At 40.1% G+C, this 21,547-nt stretch overlaps 1 protein-coding gene across 4 annotated transcripts in view; it reads left to right on the plus strand.

Moving 5' to 3' along the window:
* The window catches only part of NRPA2 (nuclear RNA polymerase A2), a 122,105-nt gene that overhangs the window by 83,561 nt on the left and 16,997 nt on the right, over positions 1-21,547 (plus strand). For 3 of the 4 annotated variants that reach the window (XM_020666417.2, XM_088852339.1, XM_088852340.1), the window contains 4 exons: positions 3,257-3,360; positions 3,444-3,519; positions 4,645-4,809; positions 4,885-5,049. In XM_020666417.2, the coding sequence (XP_020522076.1) occupies positions 3,257-3,360; positions 3,444-3,519; positions 4,645-4,809; positions 4,885-5,049 (510 nt within the window). Of the gene's footprint in view, positions 1-1,824; positions 3,361-3,443; positions 3,520-4,644; positions 4,810-4,884; positions 5,050-21,547 lie in introns of all 4 variants that reach the window. The other variant, XR_016044816.1, reaches the window with a different exon arrangement.

Raw genomic sequence — 21,547 nt, forward strand, 5'->3', positions numbered from 1 at the left:
TGGTTGTTTGGTACTGAAAAACACTTTATGGTTATGGGTGTGAGGATCATTTACTAGCTACTTAGTGGATGACCATAGTAATATTTCTTTCTAAATGCGACAAAAGCAGATTGCTTATAGAGTAGTGACCTGTAAACTTATTGTCGTGCTGTGAAGAAATGGAAGATTACAGAGATATATCGCTGGATGATAAGTATGTTGAAGCAGAAATCTGGCTGTTTAATGTACAATAGCCAAACTACTTGTACAATAGCCAAACTACATTCACTTCTTTCCATATCAGCTTAATAATGGAGAGATGAATTCAAGAGTCTATTCATCAAGCCACAAACTCTTGTGCTCAAAATAGGACGTTGCTTATTGGGAATGAGCAAAGGATATCTAGAGGGAGTTACTGGTACTCGGAAAATATTTCTTCTCCATAAAGTTAATACTCAATGAGAAGATAGTATGCATCTAACTTGAGTTAGAGCAAGCAAACGGTACTGTACACATTTTTTTCTTTTTAAATAGCAAAGGCAATCCAATGAGGTACACTCTACTAAGAGAAAAGGGTATAACCCTTTTGAATGGTTCAAATGAGGGATGTTCTTTTGCAGCCTTTGAGGTTTAAAATCTTTCTCACGGTATGTCATTTTCTCCATATTTCTCCGAAGAGTCTTTTCTTGATGCCACACAATGGGAGGATGGCATAAATTACTATGAGGGGATTTGACATTGTATGCCAGCTTATGAAAATGTTATGCCTATCTTGGATTCAGCTACCTTCTTCCAAGTCCATACCCTAGGTATTGGCAAGAAGATGAGAACTTAAGATGCTAAGAAGCTTTGCATGTTTATGCGGTAATGCTCTTGTTCCTAATGTTTATGAGCTGATGTTAAGATGTTTGGGAAGGAAAACTTTTACTTGAAATATTGAAGGACAACGTGAAGGACAAGTACTCTCTAACCAGTTTTCTTTTCTAGGCTTATTTCTCTCATTCTTGAGCTCTTATAATCATCTGCCTATGTTTATTTACCTACTGCAATGTGGAAACAGAAGAATTTATCCATACTATTTCACAATTTGTTTCTTATAATATTTTTGGGGTTATTGAGCCTTTCTCTCCTCCATTGTGTTAGGTTTTGTGGTCTTTAAAAGCATAGAGACTTGTAAATATAATAATTAATAGTGGAAATGCACTTCAGTGGGTGTGTGTGTCGACTGACCATGGGTTTGGTGGTTTATGACCCTGGTTATATCCAAAATCCTTACCCCTGGGCATGTGGTACTACCGAGAACGCTTTACAGTGGGTCATCCCTTCTTGAGGTCGAAGAGATGCACGTGGATGATATTTGTAAGCCAGGAGAACTGTGTGGTTTACTGTGTGCGGTTGTAGGCCTGTAAGAGCAAGGGTCAAAGCCTTAACAACCTTCCGTAGGGCATGCGCACATGACAACCACATTATTGGGAAGCAGCCCTATAGAGCGACACGTGTACATAGGCATAGAGAGAGTCTCTTTTACATTGTAGTGACAAGTGTTGGACTTTCCCTTAAAGGGGGGACTGAAATCCACATTCCATGATTATGTTTCCACTGTTTATTGTCCTACTTGGACAAGCCAATCATGAGCCTCTGCATCGATATTGTGGGTCATGAATCTTTGTTGGGTTATACAAGAAAACAATAGTGGATCATGGTTCTTGGGTCAAGTGGAGTGCCTTTATTGTTGCTAATTTCGATCCATTGATTATGGTTCAGGTATTTGGAATAGAAATAAATTTTTTTTTTCAATTTAATACCTTGAGTTCCACATAGTCACTTCTTTCATTGCTCTTACAGGTCGGTAGTTGGACACTTGAATTCCGATGGCTCTCCTTGACGCTCGCCATCATCTCTAGGTATTTCTTTGACTTCAACAAGGAATGACCCAATAAAACCCTCAGTAGTAGTGCCCATGCCCTGGGGTAAGGGTTTCGGACAGGACTAGTCCATAAACCGCCCAATCCAAGGTCAGTCAGCCAACACTTGCATTGGAGTATGAATATCCACCATAAATTATTTATTTATTTTGACATGCTTCCAAGGCTTTTAAAGGCCACAAACCCCAACAAAAGTGGGGATCGATATCCCATGGAGATCCTTATGAGGGAACGCAAGCGAGATACCATAGCGGGATCGACACCTAGGTTGGAAGATCCTGGTAACTTTTCGAATCGACACCTAGGTTGGATGATCCTGGTAACTATGTGTCCAACCAAATCACTTTTGGGGTTGGCCTTCACTATGCGAACATGTTCATTTGTTTTCAATTTTTTTTTGTCGGGCATATTTTCAACTGTATGGAAGCCCACGAGTGAATGTGTCTGGGTACCACCGGCTTGCACTTTGGCATACTAGTTAGTTGTTGACAAGCCTAATATGATCTGTTGTGCAAGTACTTACTAACGTTGAAAATACATTCGTAAAGTTAGGGATATAATTGGAACAATGGAGTCTACAGGGTTGTAAATTTGTACAAGGTCATTGCTGTAATTTTTATCTATTATTAATAATAATATAAAATATGTGACGAAACCCAAGAGGGAATTACATCATTCTCTCTCTCTCTCTCTCTCTCTCTCTCTCTCTTCCACACACACACACAACTCTTTCGTCTCTCTCTCTCTTCTTCTCAACACCTATCTCTTCCTCTTCCCCTTCGTTCTACCTCCTTTTTCTCTTCCTCCATAAGGTAGTTGCTGGTTAGAGAAGATATAACTCATATTTTTCAACTACTACTTTTGCTTTTTCATTGTACAATCTCAGAATGATGGCTTATTCTTTTCTTCTCAATCGCTTTCATTTGAATTTTATGATAGTTTTCTATAGTTGTTTATGTGATTTTCTGTTTCTTTTGGATGGGTTTGTGTTATGCAGTACATTCTACATGAATTCATGTTTATGGACATTCACAAGTCATAGCTAGGATTGGACCTTTAAGAATGTGCATGACTGGAATTGCATCAGGCCTCAACTGTGGTCTTGGATGTTTTTGTTAAGGAAACTTCCATTCTTCTATCCTCCTTTAAAATGAACTATTTGCATCTTGTTGCTTAAGAATTCCTGGAGTTGAGAGACTCTGGATGGTTTTTAATTCCATCATTGTTCGGGAGACTTCACTTGTCTCTCTCATAAATTATTGATCTTGTATGGTTTGTAATTCAAAGTGTTGTGCATAATGGGATCTAATTTTTTTTTTTTCTGGTCTCATTTCACAAAATTCTCTTGATAGACTCCTCAATCACCCATTGTTCGCACAGTTGCTTACGATAAGTATGCCTTGGATGAATTCCCAACAGGCACAAATGCCATTGTTGCAGTTTTAGCTTATTCTGGGTAAGTTTCTGTTATTCAATGTGGATGTATTCTTCTACTCTAATGGTTTCTTGCTCTAACGTGCTTCATGTACTTCCTTTTAGGTATGATATGGAGGATGCCATGATCTTGAATAAGTCATCTGTTGAGCGTGGTCTATGTCATGGGCATATATACGAGGTTTGCCCCCAGTACTTTTTTAGTGACAGTCTCTTGCTATTGAATTACGTAGTTTATTCACTTTTTCTTCACAAGTATTTTGAAAACCTTACATGCTCTCAGTTAAGGTACTCCTAAAAATTATCACGTGTCCCTCTCTTGAAGTATGGTCTAAGAAGGGTGATGACCTTAAACTGTCCCTTAACACATCTCATGCTTGGTTAAAGGGGCATGGTTGTATTAGGTAGGCAGCCAACATAAAATTTTGCTAGAACTCATCATGAATCCTTCTCTGGAAATAGGGATTCAATTTGGAGTTATACTTCTTTTTTTTCCATTCATCTAGTTTATACGTGAACAAGCATTTATATTGCTTAGAGAATGAGAATTACATCTGCTGTTTTTGGGGCTAAGTGACCATTCATCTCTTGCTTATAAATGATTCTATGCTGTTGTTGCTTCATGATCAGGTTGCGATGTGGATTTTTTATTTAAGAATGAATTGGAATGTTTATCCTGTCATAAGAAAGAAGAGAAAGGAGCACATTTTAAGTTGCCTCTCAGAATCGTTTTTCTATAGAGAGTTTAACTCTTGACTTAAATGATTACAAACGGATTGCTGCTTTTAGTCTGCATTTGTCGATACTTATTGGTTTTATCTTGTTAGACAAGCCAAAACGTATTCATGGCTGAAGGATACAATCCACAATGCAAGGAATCCGCGCATGCTTGTGGGATATTTTCATTAACAAAATGTTATTGACATGTCTCAATTGTGACAAACACAGATCTCTACTATATTTGTAAGCGTGACTGGGTGACGATTTCTACCGGATGTTAATTTCCAAAATATCGTTGGTGTTTTGTAGTGTATGAAGTTTTTACATTTGCAGGAATAAAAGATTTTCTTTTTTCCTTGTTTTGGATTTGCTGGAAATAATTGCAATTCAGACATTTGTTTCTTAACTAGGAGGCACTGAAGCGACGTAAACAATGTATAAGCATATTTCATTCTTAGCCATGATGTTGGAGCTGCTAAATGATTACATGGACATTGTTTTCATTGGTGTAAAATTTACCACTGTCGATCTTGGAAATTTGCCTGCAAATAAAATCATTTATGCAATGATGGTGCCTCTATTTCAGACGCATACAGTTGACTTGACAAATAATTCACGTGGAAAGATAGATAAAGTTCACGAGTTTGGTAGGATTGACAAAGCTTCGGGTGCATTGCCTACCAACCAGAGGAAGAAGGGTCCAGATCCAAAACAGACGATTGATATTGATGGTCTGCCATATGTTGGTCAGGTAAGTTCTCTAACTAACATCAAAGTTTGATTTGTTGCTGAGGTGTCTAACACTTTGCCTACTACCCGGTTTCAGGTAATGTACCCAGACATGCCAATTTATAGTATTATTGAGAAGTCCAAATCAGAGGCATCAGTAAGAAAGTTAAAGGGCTCAGAGACTGCTGTTGTTGATTATGTTGCCATTGAGGGCACGTATGCAAAACCTCACAGCACGATTGCAAAACCTCATTTGCAGAAGGTAACTTATGATTGATTGAACATCTCACTATTGGAAATAAAGGTGTTTTCATTATATAACACATTATAAGTTGCTAATTACTGTAAGGTGTGGTGGCTATGTAGAATTCAAAGTACAAATTCAAGAAATTTTTTATCTTTTATTTGTTAATTACTGGAATTTCTACTTCCATCAATATTGAAAAATACGGATTCAGCCACCTAGGAGGGCGCCTAGTTCACTAGGCAGCGCGTCTAGAAAACTTAGGGGTCTAGGGCCCAGGGAAGTTGTTTAGAGGGTTTGGTTGCCTCAAAATGATCTTAGAAACTATAGTTTTGTAGAAATACTAGTAAAACACCTAATCTAAGTCCCCGATACACATATTTCATACATATATCAACCATGAACTTGCATTGAATTACTTAAGAGTCTAAAAGTCAAATTGAGAAAAAAATTAAACAAGAAAGAAAGAAAAAAGATGCCCACCAAACCACTATTTGATGATGATGATGATGCCCATCTTCCTCCTCTACATATTCTTCCTCTTCCCTAGTCATCTGTGAATCCGCCTCATCCTCCTCCTCCCTCTCTTTTCAATCTCTTCCGGCGTGATTGAGATCTTGTGGGCCCCTTGGGGCTTAATTGACTCCGAATTGCCTGTCGTACTTGGCTCCAAGTCAAGTCTTCTCCTTCGTATATGGGATCATCTCCTGCATCGACCAACCACGTGATGTATCATCCATCTCATTGAATGGTGGGGTTAATGGTATCCCTTTCTAGGTAGCATTCCTTGAGCTTTTGATGATACTGAAGGAAAATGAGGTCGTTTAGTACTTTAGTCTTTTCTGGTCAAACATGTTTCTTCTCTTGGCATTTATATGTTAAGTCAAATATAATGATTAATGAATGATTTTGAAAATATTAAACAATATTAATTTAGTGGACAACAAATTAAATTTTCAAGAGAAAGAGATTACCATCTCAAAAGAACTAAAGTTGCGCTTGCAAACTAGAAGAGGTGCGTATAAGGCTCAAAATGCACATGGCCATCTTCTGTAAGTGCCTAGCGCTTTAACTATGATTGGTCCACCATGAACTTAAAAAATAAATAGAGTAGAAATCATTTCTCAAAAAAAAACCAAATAGAGTAGATATCTATATAAGTAGGTTTTAGAAGTTCTACTTAGATCATTAGAACAAAACTACTCAAATCACAAACTCACCATGAAAAGACAAAATTGAAACCTACCTGGAAAAAGTGTCTTAATTTGCCTTTTTGCCAATTTAGTACCAAGTAGACCAATGGATAATCTGTACTTATCTAAATCTCTTGACACTTGGTCTTGTTCTTGTAAACCAGGGGCAATTTTCATTAAACACTCGTTGATTACCGACATAAAGCATCCCATATTATCAATATTTGGGTTTTTATATGAATAAGAAGGGTTAAAATAATACCCTGAAAGGTGAAGGGGACCCTCTAACCTGTTAAGTTCCATTTGTCTTCAACTATGTTCAAAATTGGAGATCTTTTCATTGTAATCCAAATTGCTCTTTATCTCCTCCTTAGCAACCTCCAATGCCTGGTTTATACGACCCATAGTTGACTCCTCACTATAAACAAGGCACAATAACTTGACTAATGGTTCAAAAGGCTGCGAGGGCTCGAGTAACCCTGTTCCAAGAGGTTCGTGTCAAAACTAGATCAGCCACCATCTTCCTAATACTTGTTTTGGCCCACTTGCATTGAGCCTATTACTTGAGATACAGACATCTCCCTAAGCATGTATTTTTTATCCATAATGGAATGCAAACACAAATAAGGGGCAGAAAGTCTATTAACTCCAGGCCTACCAAGTCCTTATCAGTGAAATTCCTCATCATGGCCAACATAGGTGTGGCTGTATGTGAATATCGTGATGGCCCTTGCTTTCTTTATAGTTGGGGCCACGACTTTCTTCTTGCTTATTGCTTCAAGCATGAGTTCGATGCAATAAACCACACATCTTTAGGACAGCATGTGCAGCCTCATTTTAGGTGATGGGAAGGAGGGGAAGACTTTATATAAGCCTTAAGCCATAGGGTATTCCGATCTCGATTAGGATTCAATTTAACCTAAAGATTTCTTGGTATATTGTGAGGTAAGAGAAAAACATCAAAGTCATCCATTCCTTAAATCATCCATCATGATTTAGGGAGGAATCTAGGAACTTTATCTTCTGAAGCTTTGACCCATATCTACTTCTAATCAATTTAAGATAAGACCAATCAAATCTCGTCTTCTATTTTGACTAGAATTTCTTTTCTCTCACAAAGACAATTGTAGAATTCAAAGTCAAAAGTCTTGGTCAAGCTTCAAAGATTTCCTTGATATTTTCAACCAACTAAATCTTTCAAGATCTTCACAAATATCTTGGGGAAGATTTCCCAAACAAGTGGGCAATCTTTCCCCCTTTTAGGAGTCCCTTAAATGTTGTAGAAATGTGGGGTGTCCCACTCATGTGGGGCATGTGGCCCATGTGGGCCCCACGCCCTACTTCATGTGGTCCCATCAAATGTGGGGCTGGGTCCTTGTTACCCATTTGGGTGCCACAGTGCCCCACAAATCTCCAAAATATCAAGATTGCCCTTTTAGAGTTTTAGTGCATAAAAATATTTTTTAAAAAGTTCTAAAAAATCCAAAAATCATAGGAACATAAAAGAAGTTCAAAATAATATTTATGAAGTTCTTAAAAAATTTAAAACACCCAGAAAGACCACTAGAAGTGGATTGGTACTAATGGGTAAAGAAAAATGACTGTCAGGGCACTCCATCTGCGCCAAAAACCATGATCCACAACTATCTTTTCAAACCGGCCCAACGAGACCCATGAGCCACAGTAATGTGTAGGGGCTCATGATCAGCCTCTCAGAGATAGCTAATAAACAATTGAACCAGAGTCCTTTAGTTGGATTTCAGGGCCAACACCCCCCCCCCCCCCCCCCCCCCCCCCCCCCCCCTCCCCACCTAAAAATAAAAAAACCAAAGAGAGCAAGTCACATGGACATATCATTATAGTGTAAGGATTCTCTCTGTGCACATGTGCAAGTAACCCTCTATAAGGTTACTTCCTAGAATGCGGTTGTTATATGTACATGCCGTGCGGAGTTTTTGTTGATGATTTGGCTCTCGTTCTCAAAATCTTACGACTGCACACAGGAGACTACAAAGCTCTTCTGACATACAAACCATCCTTGGGCATCTCTCTGACCTCAACAAAGGGTGACCCTCTAGAAAAACCCGTAATGTTTGTAGTTGTGCTCAGGGAAAAAGAGACAAGGACTTGCTCCATAGACCTCCTAACCCTTGGCCAGTCAACATACACTCCCACTAAAGTTTGCAATTCATTGTATTTATTATTTCTATGCTCTCATGGGCTTTAAAGGCGACAAACACCAACAATTACGAGATATAATGGTGTTAATGTTTTGTACTGAAAAATTCGATGATGAATAGAAGTGGAGTTAACTAGCTCAACATCATCAGGGAAATATGAACCGCAAACAACTAGTTACTTTTGGTGGAGAACCTCAGGCTTTTTTGTATGCTTGTATGTTGTAAGAAGCAGAATATTGGTTTCCAACATTTTGTTTTTTTTTGTTTTTTTTTCTTTTTTTGCATGATCTAAATTTGATTACACCTAAATTTTTTGCTCTTCCTCTTTTGTTGTTTTATGTTGTTTATTGAAGATTAAATTCCCCTCTCATGTGCTATGTATGGTCGTCTTTCATGTGAATTTTTTTTTTTTTAATGAGGTTAACGATTGTGTTACTAGAAAAGCATCGGAGAACAAGAGAGAAACTCGGCAGTACCCACAGACCAGGTCTCTCGATCAGAAAATAGGTCACTACTTTGTGACCCTATACAAAAAATTGGGGATTATAAGACTTGCCCGATTACAAGCGATGTACACAGAAAAAGCAAAAAACTATGCGCCCGCAGAGGTCCAGAGCCAAAAAGGAGATAGACCAGCAACGAAAGTATGAACAATGCAGCAACACAAAAAGTCGTGACTATATGGGGGCATCTGCTTGGGCTCGAGCACCGACCTTAGCCAAAAGATGTGCGAACTCGTTCGACGTCCCCCAAGTATGCATCCAGTAGACGACTATATCCTTGCAAGTATGCGCAATTTCGTCAAAAAATAGAGGAAAGATACCTAGGAGGGAGGGAGGTTCCAGCAGCTTAGGATATGATATTTTTGGCATCCCCCTCGACGAACAACTGAGATTTCCAAGATTGGATGAATATTTTTAGTCCCAACAATAGTGCCCTGGATTCAGCGTACTGATAATGGTCGAACCTTTAATGTGAAATTCAGAGCCTAAAATTCTTAAATATTTGACTTATTTTGAACTTTCGGAGATCACATGTAGAACTTGGATCAAAATGTTCAAACTTTGAAAGGGGGAAAGTGTTTTCTTGTGCTTCTCAAACATTTATCCTTTGGCTCACATAGTGTATTGTTAGATTCAGCACAATCATGTTTGCTTGAAATTGTGTTTGTAGTGCACCTTAGGACTGAGCATTGCAACAATATCTAATTTGTAAAGTCTTAAATTCTAGAGATATGATTGAAGTCAGGGTTCACAGGTGCATGTACTACGTGATTACCCTCATTTGTATGTCAATGAAGTTGAAAGTATAGGAGAGCAAAATTGATCAAAGTAAAGAAGAAAAGATAAGTAAAAGGAAGTTATGAGTTGTAAGAGAGGGAAAGAGGAGGAAGATGGAAGGAGGGGGGGGGTGGCGGGGGGGAGTGATGAGATGTAGAGAGAAGAGAAAGAGAGAGTGACATGATGGGCTGGAATGACCATCATGCACTTCTTTTATGTTAATAAATTGTGACTTGTTACAATATTGCCCGTGAAGTATATAATAGGACATGTAAGTCCTACCCTCAGATATAGCAATAAATAATTATTTCCAACACTGCCCCTAGTACTAGTGCATAGATATCAATCATGCCTGCCTTTCTTGTGATATCTCGTAGTTTATCGCGTTTAACAACTTTAGTGAAGATATCTGCAAGTTGATCTTTGGATTTCACACGATATGAATGATCTTGGCAGCAACTTTCTTTCTGATGAAGTGACAATCTACTTCAATGTGTTAGTCCTTTCATGAAACACAAGATTTTGAAAGATGTAAATGGCAGCTTCATTGTCACAGTACCAAGTCATGGGAAGCTTAACCTTAAATCCAAATCAGACAACATTTTTACCCTCATTGCCCTCATTGCTTCACTTGTGCCATGAGCCATGGCCTTGTATTCAGCCTTCAGCACTTGATTCCGCCACCACATTTTGTTTCTTGCTTTTCTAAGAGACTAAATTTCATGAAAACAAGGTGCAATAGCTGGTTGTGGGCCTCCTATCAGTTTGGCATTCAGCCCAATCAACATCAGTGTAAATAGCAACATCATAATGCTCTTGATTTGAGAAAAATATCCCCTCCTTGGAGTAGACTTGAGATATCTTAATATTTAATACACTGCATCAAGATGTGGTTTTCGTGGTGCGTGCATAAATTGGCTGACCACACTAATAACATTCGAGATGTCTGCTCGTGCGATCGTGAGGTATATGAGCTTGCCCACAATTCATTGATACTTGTTGGGATTTTCAAGTATCTCCCATTTTTTGCATGAAGTTTATGATTGACTTCTATAGGAGTATAGCTGGTCTAGACATCCTAGTTTGTTTATTGGGGTCCAAGACATTTTTTCTCTCTAAGATGGCTATCCCTTTCTTTGATCTTGCCACTTCAATGCCTAAAAAATACTTTAAGGGGCCTAAATCTTTGATATCAAACATCTTGCTCAGATATGATTTTAAGAACCTCAATATCCTTCACATTGTCTCTTGTCATAGAAATATCATCAACACACACTATAGGTGTTGATCAGCTAGACTATTTATCTTTAGAAAGAGCGTATGATCAGCTAAACTTCTTTAAAAAGCAAATTTCAGCAGTGCCTTAGTGAATTTTTCATACCATGCTCTAGGAGACTATTTAAGTCCTTAAATTGCCTCTAGGAACGTGAGAGGCTTAGGACAGGCCTCTAGGAAGTCCGTGGTCAGAGCTTTCACTCCCAAACTATCCCCCACTATCCTAGCCTTGTTAGAAACAACCTAACCTCCAGCTCATCCGTCGAGTGTGGGGCAGAAGGCCATGCCAATGGATTTCGTTGCCAGCCGATGGGGCTTTAGGTGGGATTTGGGTGGTTTGGGACCCCTTCGACCTGTCTCTAGTCAACCACTTCATTGGAAACTTCTCAGTTACCCTCCTACTCTCCAACATCTCTGATGGTGTCCAAGGGAAATTTTTGGCGGTTTACGAGCCAAACTCCTGCTCTCTCAGGCAAAGGTTTTGGTCTGAATTGGACCACATTTCCTCCCTACCACACCCCATTTGGTGTGTGGGAGGAGACTTCAATGTCACTCGTTAGTCCTACGAGAGAAATACTTCAACCTCGATCTCTCCGGTGATGAGGGATTTCTCGGACTTTATTAGCCGCAATGATCTGTTGTTAGACATCCCAATTCAGGGCTGTCAATACACGTGGTCCAGTCACTCTACCAACCTTGCCCTCTCCAAGTTAGACAGATTCCTCATCTCTGTCGAGTGGGAGGAGAATTTCCTGAGAACTCTTTCTCAGGCGCTCCTCAAACCAGCGTCAGATCACTGCCCTATCCTCTTGAATACCAAAGCAATCAATAGGGGCCCCAGACCCTTCCGTTTTGAACTTCACTGGCTGCAAGAGCCTAATATCCACGCTCTTGTCCGAACCTGGTGGAACTCCTTCGCATCTTAGGTATCAGGTAGAGCAGGGTATATACTTCAGACCAAGCTCCAACTTCTAACGTCTGCCTTGAAAACTTGGAGCAAATCCTCCAATATCAACTTCTCCCTTATCAAAACAAACCAGTTGGAAACCATCAAAAACTTGGATGTCCTAGAGGAAACCCAACATCTAGAAACTTCAGAGCTGGAACTTAAAACCAAATCAAAACTAGACTACCTCTTAACCCTCAAAAAAGAAAAGACCTACTGATACCAAAGATCTCGCGTCTCCTGGTTGAAAGACGGGGACCACAATACAACCTATTACCATCGCATAGCCAACTTTCGTAGAAGAGAACACAATATCGATGATTAAATCCAACAATAATTACCTTACCCAATCGGGAGAAATTGAGCTGGAAATTTTATCGTTTTTCCAGTCCCTTTACTTTGCCCCCCTAGGGCTGAGACCTAGGATGACCTCCCTTGTCTTCTTAACCCTCTCTGAAGACTAAGCCTTGTGGTTAGAGAGACCCTTTATCGAAGAAGAAATCATTCTCAATGCTCTACCCAAAGACAAGGCACCAAGTCCAGACGGATTCCAGATAGCCCCTCTAAAGGCTTTCTGGGATATCCTCTGTCCGGACTTCCTTCTCTTCTTTGAAGAATTCTTCAACAGAGGCACCCTCCATAAAGCCTTGAACACCACCTTCTTGGCATTGGTCCCTAAGGTAGAAGGAGCCGAGGAAATTAAAGACTATCGGCCAATTAGTCTCTCAACTCTTCATACAAGCTCTTGGCCAAACCTTTAGCTACAAGGCTACAACATGTTTTGCCAACTGTTATCTCCTCTCAATCTGCCTTCCTCTAGACACCTTTCCAAGCAACCAGGTCTCATTTTCAAAATCAATTGGGAGAAGGCCTATGACCATGTGGACTCGTTAATTTTGGATGAGACCATGGCCAGAATGGGTTTCGGGGAGAAATGGAGAATGTGGATGAGACGCTGCTACTCCCATCCACATTTCTCAATCCTTATTAACGGGTCACCTAAAGGCTTCTTTTCGTCTTCGAGGGGACTCCGCCAAGGCGATCCCCTTTCTCCCTTCCTCTTTAGGTTAGCAGTTGAAGTTTTTAATCGCTCTATTTCTAGACTCTTCCAGGCGGGATTGCTCACAGTCTTCAAGACCAGCTGACTAGGCCCCATGGTGTCGCATCTTCATCTAGAGAAGTGGACAACCTTAAATTCCTCCATTGCTTCCAAAAGGCAATGGGATTCAAAGTGAATATGCTCAAGTCCAGAATGGTGAGTGTTGGTTTGACCACAGCACAAGTTCGTGACCTTGTGCCAGGTTGGGATTGCTAGGTGGAGGACCTCCTTACCACCCTTGGCTTATCTCTGGGGCTTGGTAAACCTAAGAAAAGACACTGGTCGACAGGTATAGACAACGTAGATAGGCGCCTGACAGGGTAGCAAGGCAGATTCCTTTCAATGGCAGGGAGAGCGACTTTGATCAAAGCCACTCTCGCGAACTCGCCAATCTACCTCATGTCAATCTTCCACATGCCTGCTCTTTTGGCCAATCAACTCAACCAGCTCATGAGGAACTTCTAGTGGTCGGGGCAGGCAGAAAAGAAGAAATACAACCTTGTGTCCTGGGACATTGTGTGCCGTCCTAAAACCCAGGGTGGCCTAGGCATAAAAAACATTTGAATGCACAATGTGGCCCTTCTCGGGAAATGGTGGTGGCATCTAGCCAACCAGCCGAGTGCTCTGTGGGCGCTGGTCCTCAAGCACAAATACCACGTCTCTGAGGATGTCTGGCTGTCTGATAGAATCCAGAAACACAAAGTTTCAGGTGCATGGAAATCTCTCTCCACTGCTTTTACTCTTTGCAAAAGGTCTATCAAATTCCTCCCAAGAAACGGAACAAGAGTCAATTTTGGACTGATTTGTGGCTAGGATCCTCTCCCCTGAGGGAGGCCTTCTCCTCACTCCTCTCTAACTCGCAATGTCTTCGCTACTGTTGCGGAGGTAGTGGTTCCCTCCGGAGATAGAAGAGTCTGGAGCCCTTCTTTTCGAAGGAGCCTAACAGAAGATGAATACAATCAGTTCCAGGTGCTCTCATCAATTTTACACCCTCTGTTTTTCCAGTCTCAAGGCAGTGACGCTATTGTTTGGACTCTCACACCTTCCGGAATTTTTTCGGTTGCCTCTTTCTATAAAAGCTTGACTCGAACTTCCTTGCACTCGGGGTCTTCTGAGCTCGGTGCATAATAGTGTGTGGGCAACTATAGCTCCACCTAAAGTAAAAACTTTCAATTGGCTTGCCTCCCCTCACAAAACTCTAACGGTGGACAAACTCCAGATAAGAGGGGTCCAGCTACCTAACAGGTGCGCTTTGTGTGAAAGTGAAGAGGAGACCGACCCCCACCTCTTCATCCAATTTGATTTCTCTTTCGAACTATGCGGCATAGTTCTGCAACTATTTCGTATCAGTTGGGTTACTCCCCCATCAGTCAAGGACGTAATCTCATTTGAACCACATTCCTGCTGGGCCAAAGTAGGGAGAATCCTTTGGAGGGCTATGGTAGCAGCTATCATCCGGTCCATATGGCTTGAAAGAAACTCTAGAATCTTTCGTGGAAGCAAACTCCAACCTTCATCTATATATCACAGAGCTGTTTCTTTGGTTACATTTCGAGCCTCAAACCAAAAGACCTTTAAAGGCATACCAGGGAGTTTCTCTTCCCCCATTGGGCCAACCTCCTTCATCTTCGACCTCAGTCTGTTACAACGCCAAATAACTGACAGCCCCCCCCTCAAGGAATAATCAAACTAAATTTTGATGGGTGCTCCTTAGGCAACCCAGGCCCAGCAGGGGTTGGAGGAGTTTATAGAAACCACGAAGGCACCGTCCTCCTAACTCTTTCAGAGTACATAAGCCTCAAGGACTCCACCCATGCCGAAAGTTTGGCCCTTTTGCACGCTCTCAAAAACTACAATCCGAAGTGGGGCCCACACCTCATTGTGGAAGGGGACTCTAAGAATGTCCTCTTCTGGGCTGGTTCTTTAAACCCTCCACCGTGGTACCTTATTCCTATTTTCGATGAGATACGTCACATTTGCAGGGCTATGGACGTCTCCTGGGGGCATACTTGGAGGACGCCCAACGACATCGCCGATCGGCTGGCAAAAGAGGGAGCTAGACCCGGGTCCAATTTTTTTGACGCAGGACTAGGGGCATACAATTTCTACATCGCAGCTTAAGTTTTTGCACAATAGTCCTTTTTTGCACACGAGTTTTTTTAAAGCTTTTTGTAAATCCTTGTACAAGGGCGACTCTATAAGCCCTCTTTCCTGTTTCTTTAATCTAAGCTGTAAAATCAAGTAACTGGGCAATGTAATTAGCCACTGTACAAATCTGTTCCTGCGATTTTTTACCGAGTCCCCTGATGTGGGAGACTTCAGAACTCAACCTTTCCTCAAAAAAAAGAGAGCCAAGAACAATAACAAAGGGGAACCACATTTGTGCTCGCGTAACTAAAATGTATCTTATTCTTCCCTGAAGAGAACACTCATGACTAGTAGAGAAGTATGGAATATGCAAGGAAAGTAACATCTATGAGGACATAGTGGATCTTGTTAATAGGATCATAACACTTGAATCTTTTTTTATGAGATGAGTATTCGAGGAAAACATATTTGACAGCTTTAGCATCAAGTTTATCCCTCTTTGCAGCGAGGATGTAGACAAAACATACACAACCAAACATTTTGGGGGGCACAGGAAACAGGGGAGAGTTTGGATAAATGATTTCAACGGAAGATTTTCCCCGAAGAACATGAGATGGCATGCAACTTATTAAAAAGGCAATAGTAAGAACCACTTCAGACCAAAAAAAATTTTGGGACCTTCATTCCTAGCAAGAGAGCTCGGGTGACTTCCAACAAGTGTTTGTTTTCCTCTCAGCAATACCATTTTGTTGAGGTGTGTATGGACATGTTGTTTGGAACTCAATCCCTTGATCAGTATGATAATCTCTGAGTTGGTTTGACACATACTCACCCCCATTGTTAGAATGTAAAACTCTAATTTACGCATCATATTGAGTTTTAATCGTTAATCCAGGAAAATGAAAAGATTGAGGGAGATGTCACGCACTGAATTAGAGCCGGGTGGGCAAACTGGAGATGTGGAACTAAAATTTTATGTGATCGTCGCATACTAATGAAGTTGAAGGGCAAGTTCTATATAGGATAGCAGTGAGGCTAGCTTTGCTCTATGGGGCTAAATGTTGGGCGAACAAAAAACAATACCCATAAAATGAGTGTAGCGGAGATGAGGATGTTCAGATGGATGAGTGGCAAAACAAGAAGGGATAGAATTCAAAATGAATCCATTCGGGAGAATTTAGGTGTGGCACCAATAGGCGATAAGATGAGAAAGAGTAACTTAGGTGGGCTGGCCATATGTGGGGCCGACCAAGTACAATACCAGTTAGGAGATGCGACTTAAAAGAGCAAGGGGTAGGCCGAAAATGATGTGGCTGGAAGTAGTTTGGTACGATGAGGACTTATGGCCTCATTGAGGGTATGACCTTTAATAGAGCGGTTGGTGGACCATGATTTGTGTATCCGACCAACCCAATTAATTGGGAAAACGATATGATGATGATGATTGAGTTTTAACCGTTATGTGATAAACTTAAAAGAAACAGAAACCAAGCACAAAAGCAACTAGAGAAAGACCCCATATATTAAAGTGTATGAGAGAAAAAGGAATATCAATCTTTTTATTAATGCTGATTGGAAATGAAGTTCGACAATGTTTGTACAACTGAAATGTCACACTGAAATCACACTTGACTCAGATACTTAAACACTTTAGAAAATAAAGAACCCAATATAAAAGACAATCCATGACCAAGATTATGTGCTACAGATGCACCCTTTCTTTATTAGCAATGGCAGAGGTGCTTGCAGCCAAGGCAGGATCTGGAGTCTCAAAAAGGTATAACCCTCCATCCTCATGGCCATGCCTAAATGTCTTCCCTGTCATCAAGTTCTGGATGACACAATAAGGGTGGAAAAGGTTACAATGCAGTTTAAAGTGTTTGTGAGATTACTAACTGAGGTTACTAGATTGGGAACATGCAAGGTTGGAGGACAAGTTAACAGAAGGGGTAGTAAATATGGTTCCCTTCCGTTTCATTGAAATAAGAGAACCATACGCTATTTTAGCATATTCTTGATTAGAACAAGGAATATAAGAAGAAAAAAGATCAGTTATACCAATCATATGTTCATTAGATCCAGAGTCAATAAACCAAGGGGTTTTAGATGAATTCATGGAGGCATGAGATGCAGATATACCTGTTTAACCAATGTGGCATTTAGAGGAAAGAGGTCTTGAGTGCAAGCTTGTTGCTTGAGATCAAGAAGCTCTCTTTTAGGAATAGTCACTAACTCTTCTTCAGGTTTAAAGGCAGTAGTATTTTGTTGTCCATGCATAACAAGAGCTGCACTTTCACCAATTGTTACTGCCTTTACTCGTGAAACATTACGTCTAGCTCGTCCAATCAGATCCCAATTGTGTGTCTAGTCTTTCCACAGTGGGTGCAGTTTAACTTGTTCTTCTCATCGAATGCAGGGCTTCCTGAACCATGTCCACCACCACGACTCCCAAAACAGCCTCCACCACGATTACCACTTGAACTTAGAATAGAGCAAACCTATATGTTTCGCCTATAGGCACTGCTATAATTTTACGACGAGTTTGCTTGCTTTTAAGAAGAGAGAAAACAATCCCAAGTGATGGTAAAGTCTCACCACCTAGAACATTTGCCCTAATTTATTCATATTCTCCATTAATTCCTATATGAAAATAAAAAATCTTCCTTTGTTTTAATCTCTCTCCTTGTTCTTTTGCACATGACGAGCACTGTATGGGTTGATAGTGGCTTATTGTTTTGATAAAAGTTAACATAGAAGAGTATTACATTGGAGAGTATTACAAGTAAGTGAGAGTCCAAAAACCACAAATAAGAGCATAATAATCTCCCACTGACAAGTCCCCTTGTTTGAAACTACTGATTTGTTGCTCTAGCTCATAAATCTTTGCAATATTCTTCTTTTGAGAATAGGCCTCAGAAACTGTATCCCATACTTTTTTTAGAGGTAAGGTATTGCAGTTCATAAAATTTTGACTGAAATTAGGCTGCATAGAAAACAATAACCAATTCGTAATTTCTATATCATCGGTTTCCCAATCTACATATTTAGGATCCTTAAGATCTGATTTCTCTACTTGACCTTCAATGTATCATAATTTTTCTCCACCAGTTGGGAAAAGACTGTGGTGATGATATCTCGGAAAACAATCATAGACTTACATTTGTAGAGCAGAATAGCGGATAAGGATTCATGTAGCCAACCCCAAATGGTTGGGAAAAGGCTATGATGATGTTGTTGATGATCTACTGTGGTTGAGATCTGGTTACTTCCTCGGATCTCTGATCACACATTTTTTTCTAGCCAAAAGAACAACTTAGAGCTTTTCCAAATGACGATTTACAAATCTGGTTATACCCTCAGATCTGATCATACTTTTTTTTTATGCGAAAGAACTCATATCTCTTCCAAAGAAAGATTTACATATTTGGTTACACACTCAGATCTGATCATACCCCTTTTCGATTCAAAAGAGCCTTAAAATAGCACTACCAATGTTTTCTTGATTGGAGTACACAAACCCTAATCAACACGTGACCTAGGGTTTTTTATCACCATTTGATCTACATCAAGAAAATAGCAAAAACTCACCTTGATCAGCCCAATTGTTGCTGGAAAAAAGTAGGGTTTTAGCACAGATTTCATCCCTAAAGCATATCTCCACACACCTTTTCTTCAATGCTTTAACCTTTTCTTCAATGTTCTGCTACCAATTTGAAGTAATCGAGGGCAAATCAATGAAAGAAGAGAAGAAAAGAGAAGTAAAATGAAGTTATTAGTGAGTTGTAAGAGAGGGAAAGAGGAGGAAAAAAGAAGAGAAGAGAAGAGGGGGGGGGAGAGAGAGAGAGAGAGAGAGAGAGAGAGAGAGAGATGTGATGTAGAGAGAGAAAAAGGGAGTGACGTAATGGGCTGGAATGACCATTGCACACTTCTTTTATATCTGTAACTTGCTACAATATTGCCCATGAAGAATATAATAGGACATGTAAGTCCTAAACAATAATAGAAGACATTTCATGGCGTACATTCAATGATTCAGGATTCATGGAAAGTTTTGGAAAAGTTCTACTTTAGCTGCCTACCTAAGATAATCCACCTCCTTTACCCAGGCTTGGGACCGGTTAAGGGAAAGATTAAGGTCCTCACCCTTCTTAAACTATAATAAAAGATATTTATATCCTCAAATATAACAATAAATAATCATTTCCAACAAATTAACAAAGAGATGTACATTGAAATTTTGCAACTTGGTCAAGTGTTAAGAAAAAAATTGTAGGCAGGTTTCTTATGTTGGAGGATAAGAAACGTTTCAAGTGAATTCTAATTTCGCACGAGATTTTTTTTTATTGCCTCAAATTTTGTATCTTTAATGTTTTTGGTTCCATTCGCCTCTCGTTCTCTCTCTCTCCCTCACTCTTTCATCTCCTCCTCACTCTATACTTGCACTCTCTCCCTCTCGCTTCATCGTTACTCTCTATCCTTCTCTACTATGTGTCCCTTCTCTCCCTTAACCATAGTAGAGCACCCAACTTGTGACTTGCCGACACCTCTCATATTGCTATGTACATATTACTTCGGCATTAAGATTTTGAATGCCTGGCTTATGGAAGGCCTTTCTGTCTTTCAGCTTCTTCTTGGAGGATACTTGTACTTGAGCACCTGTCTTTTGGGATGCTTAAAGAAATCCTCACTTGTGAGTTTTTGTAACTACGTCTTCTAAGTACTAATATCTATATCGTTATACTTTCCAAAGACAAAATTTGTCAATAATTGTTTTAAGCTCATAAAGAACGGAAATAGATGAGTGAAATATGTCATTCTAGTTGGCAATTTTTATGTTAAAATTTTATTATATTAAGAAAACTTGAAATAGGCTTTTATTTGTTTTTTATTTTCGATAAACTGGAATTGAAGATGGAAGGCCACCCAAGGCCATGCAAGATAGCTTGTTTCCAAAAAGGAAATGATGTAACAGTTTCTAAATGAAGTCTAGTCTCTTTTTCTATTGGAAAGCACTACAAAGATGAGATATGGGGCGATGTTGTGCCTGTGGATGCATATTATTTACTATTAGGTAGACCATGTGCAGTATGACAAACACTCTATTCATGATGGGTTTAACAGCATTACTCCTTTGTCAAAGATAGGGTCAAAGTGGTTTTAGGTCTATCTAAGAAGGAAACTACCTCCAAATCAGATGAGGGGTGTACTAACCTTCTTTCTTTGGCAGAGGTTATGGAAGTGTTCGGGGAGCCTAGGATGTTGTTTTCCGTTATCCGCGTGGAGCAGAACTTGTTAGTTCGGTCCACCACAATTAGAGCCGTTAATGAGGGATTATCGTGATCATCCCATATGAGCTTTCAGAGGGGTTACCACCCATGAAGAACATCGAAAATTGCATAGACCTCGCTCTTGGGTCTGTCCTACCGTAGAAGCCTGCATGTATAATAAGCCTGAAAGAGCATGAAGAATTGCATAGACAGGTCACAGATCTTCTACAAAAGGGGTTCATTTGAGAGAGCATGAGTCCATGCACGTCTCGGCCTTATTGACGCCTAAAAAGGATGGTACATGGCACATGTGTGTGGACAGAAGGGCTATTAACAAGATCACAATCAAGTACTACATCCCAGTTCCCACCTTGATGTTATGTTGGATATGCTGGCTAGTACTACTGTGTTTTCAAAGGTAGATTAGAGAAGTGGGTACCATCAAATTCGTATGTGGCATGGGGATGAGTGGGGGTGGTATTCAAATAGTGAGAGGACCTTTATGTGTGGTTGATGATGGCATTTGATCTCTCCAATGTTCCCACTACTTTTATGAGGGTGACGAATTAGGTGTTTTGGGCCTTCATTGGTAACTTTGTGGTGGTCTACTTTGATGATATTCTAGTATTCAACATTAGCGAGCGGGCACATATGGAGCACTTGCGGTTGGTTTTTGACTTGTTATGAGGAGAACAGCTGTTTGTGAATCCTAAAAAGTATGAATCAGACAGCTAATTCTTTCTTCGTCAAAAAAAAAAAAAGAAAATTCTTAATCTATCTTGGTTATGTTCTCTGAGCTGAGGGCATTAAAGTTGACCAAAGGAAGACAGCAGCTCGCAGGGATTGGCACTACTCCCACTACAGTGCATAATGTTGGCAATTTCCATGGGTTGGCTACTTTCTAAGGGAGGTTCATCTAGGGCTTCAGTTCGATCATAGTACCTATCATATAGTGCCTAAAGAAGGGGGCATTCGCATGAATTAATGAGGCCGAGAAGAGTTTCTAGTTGGTGAAGCAAAAGATGGCTCAGGCACTTGTGTTGGCTCTTCCTGACTTTGATAAAGTTTTCGAGCTGGATTGTGATGCTTCGTGTGTTGGGATGATGCAGTGTTGAGTTAAGAAAAGTGTCCCATTCAGTTCCTCAATGAGAAGCTAAATTACACTCGGTATCATTTTTTTTTTTAATA

This window comes from Amborella trichopoda, chromosome 11 (assembly GCF_054954075.1).
Source record: "Amborella trichopoda isolate Santa Cruz 75 chromosome 11, AtrichopodaSantaCruz75HAP2 v2.0, whole genome shotgun sequence".
Lineage (NCBI taxonomy): Eukaryota > Viridiplantae > Streptophyta > Magnoliopsida > Amborellales > Amborellaceae > Amborella > Amborella trichopoda.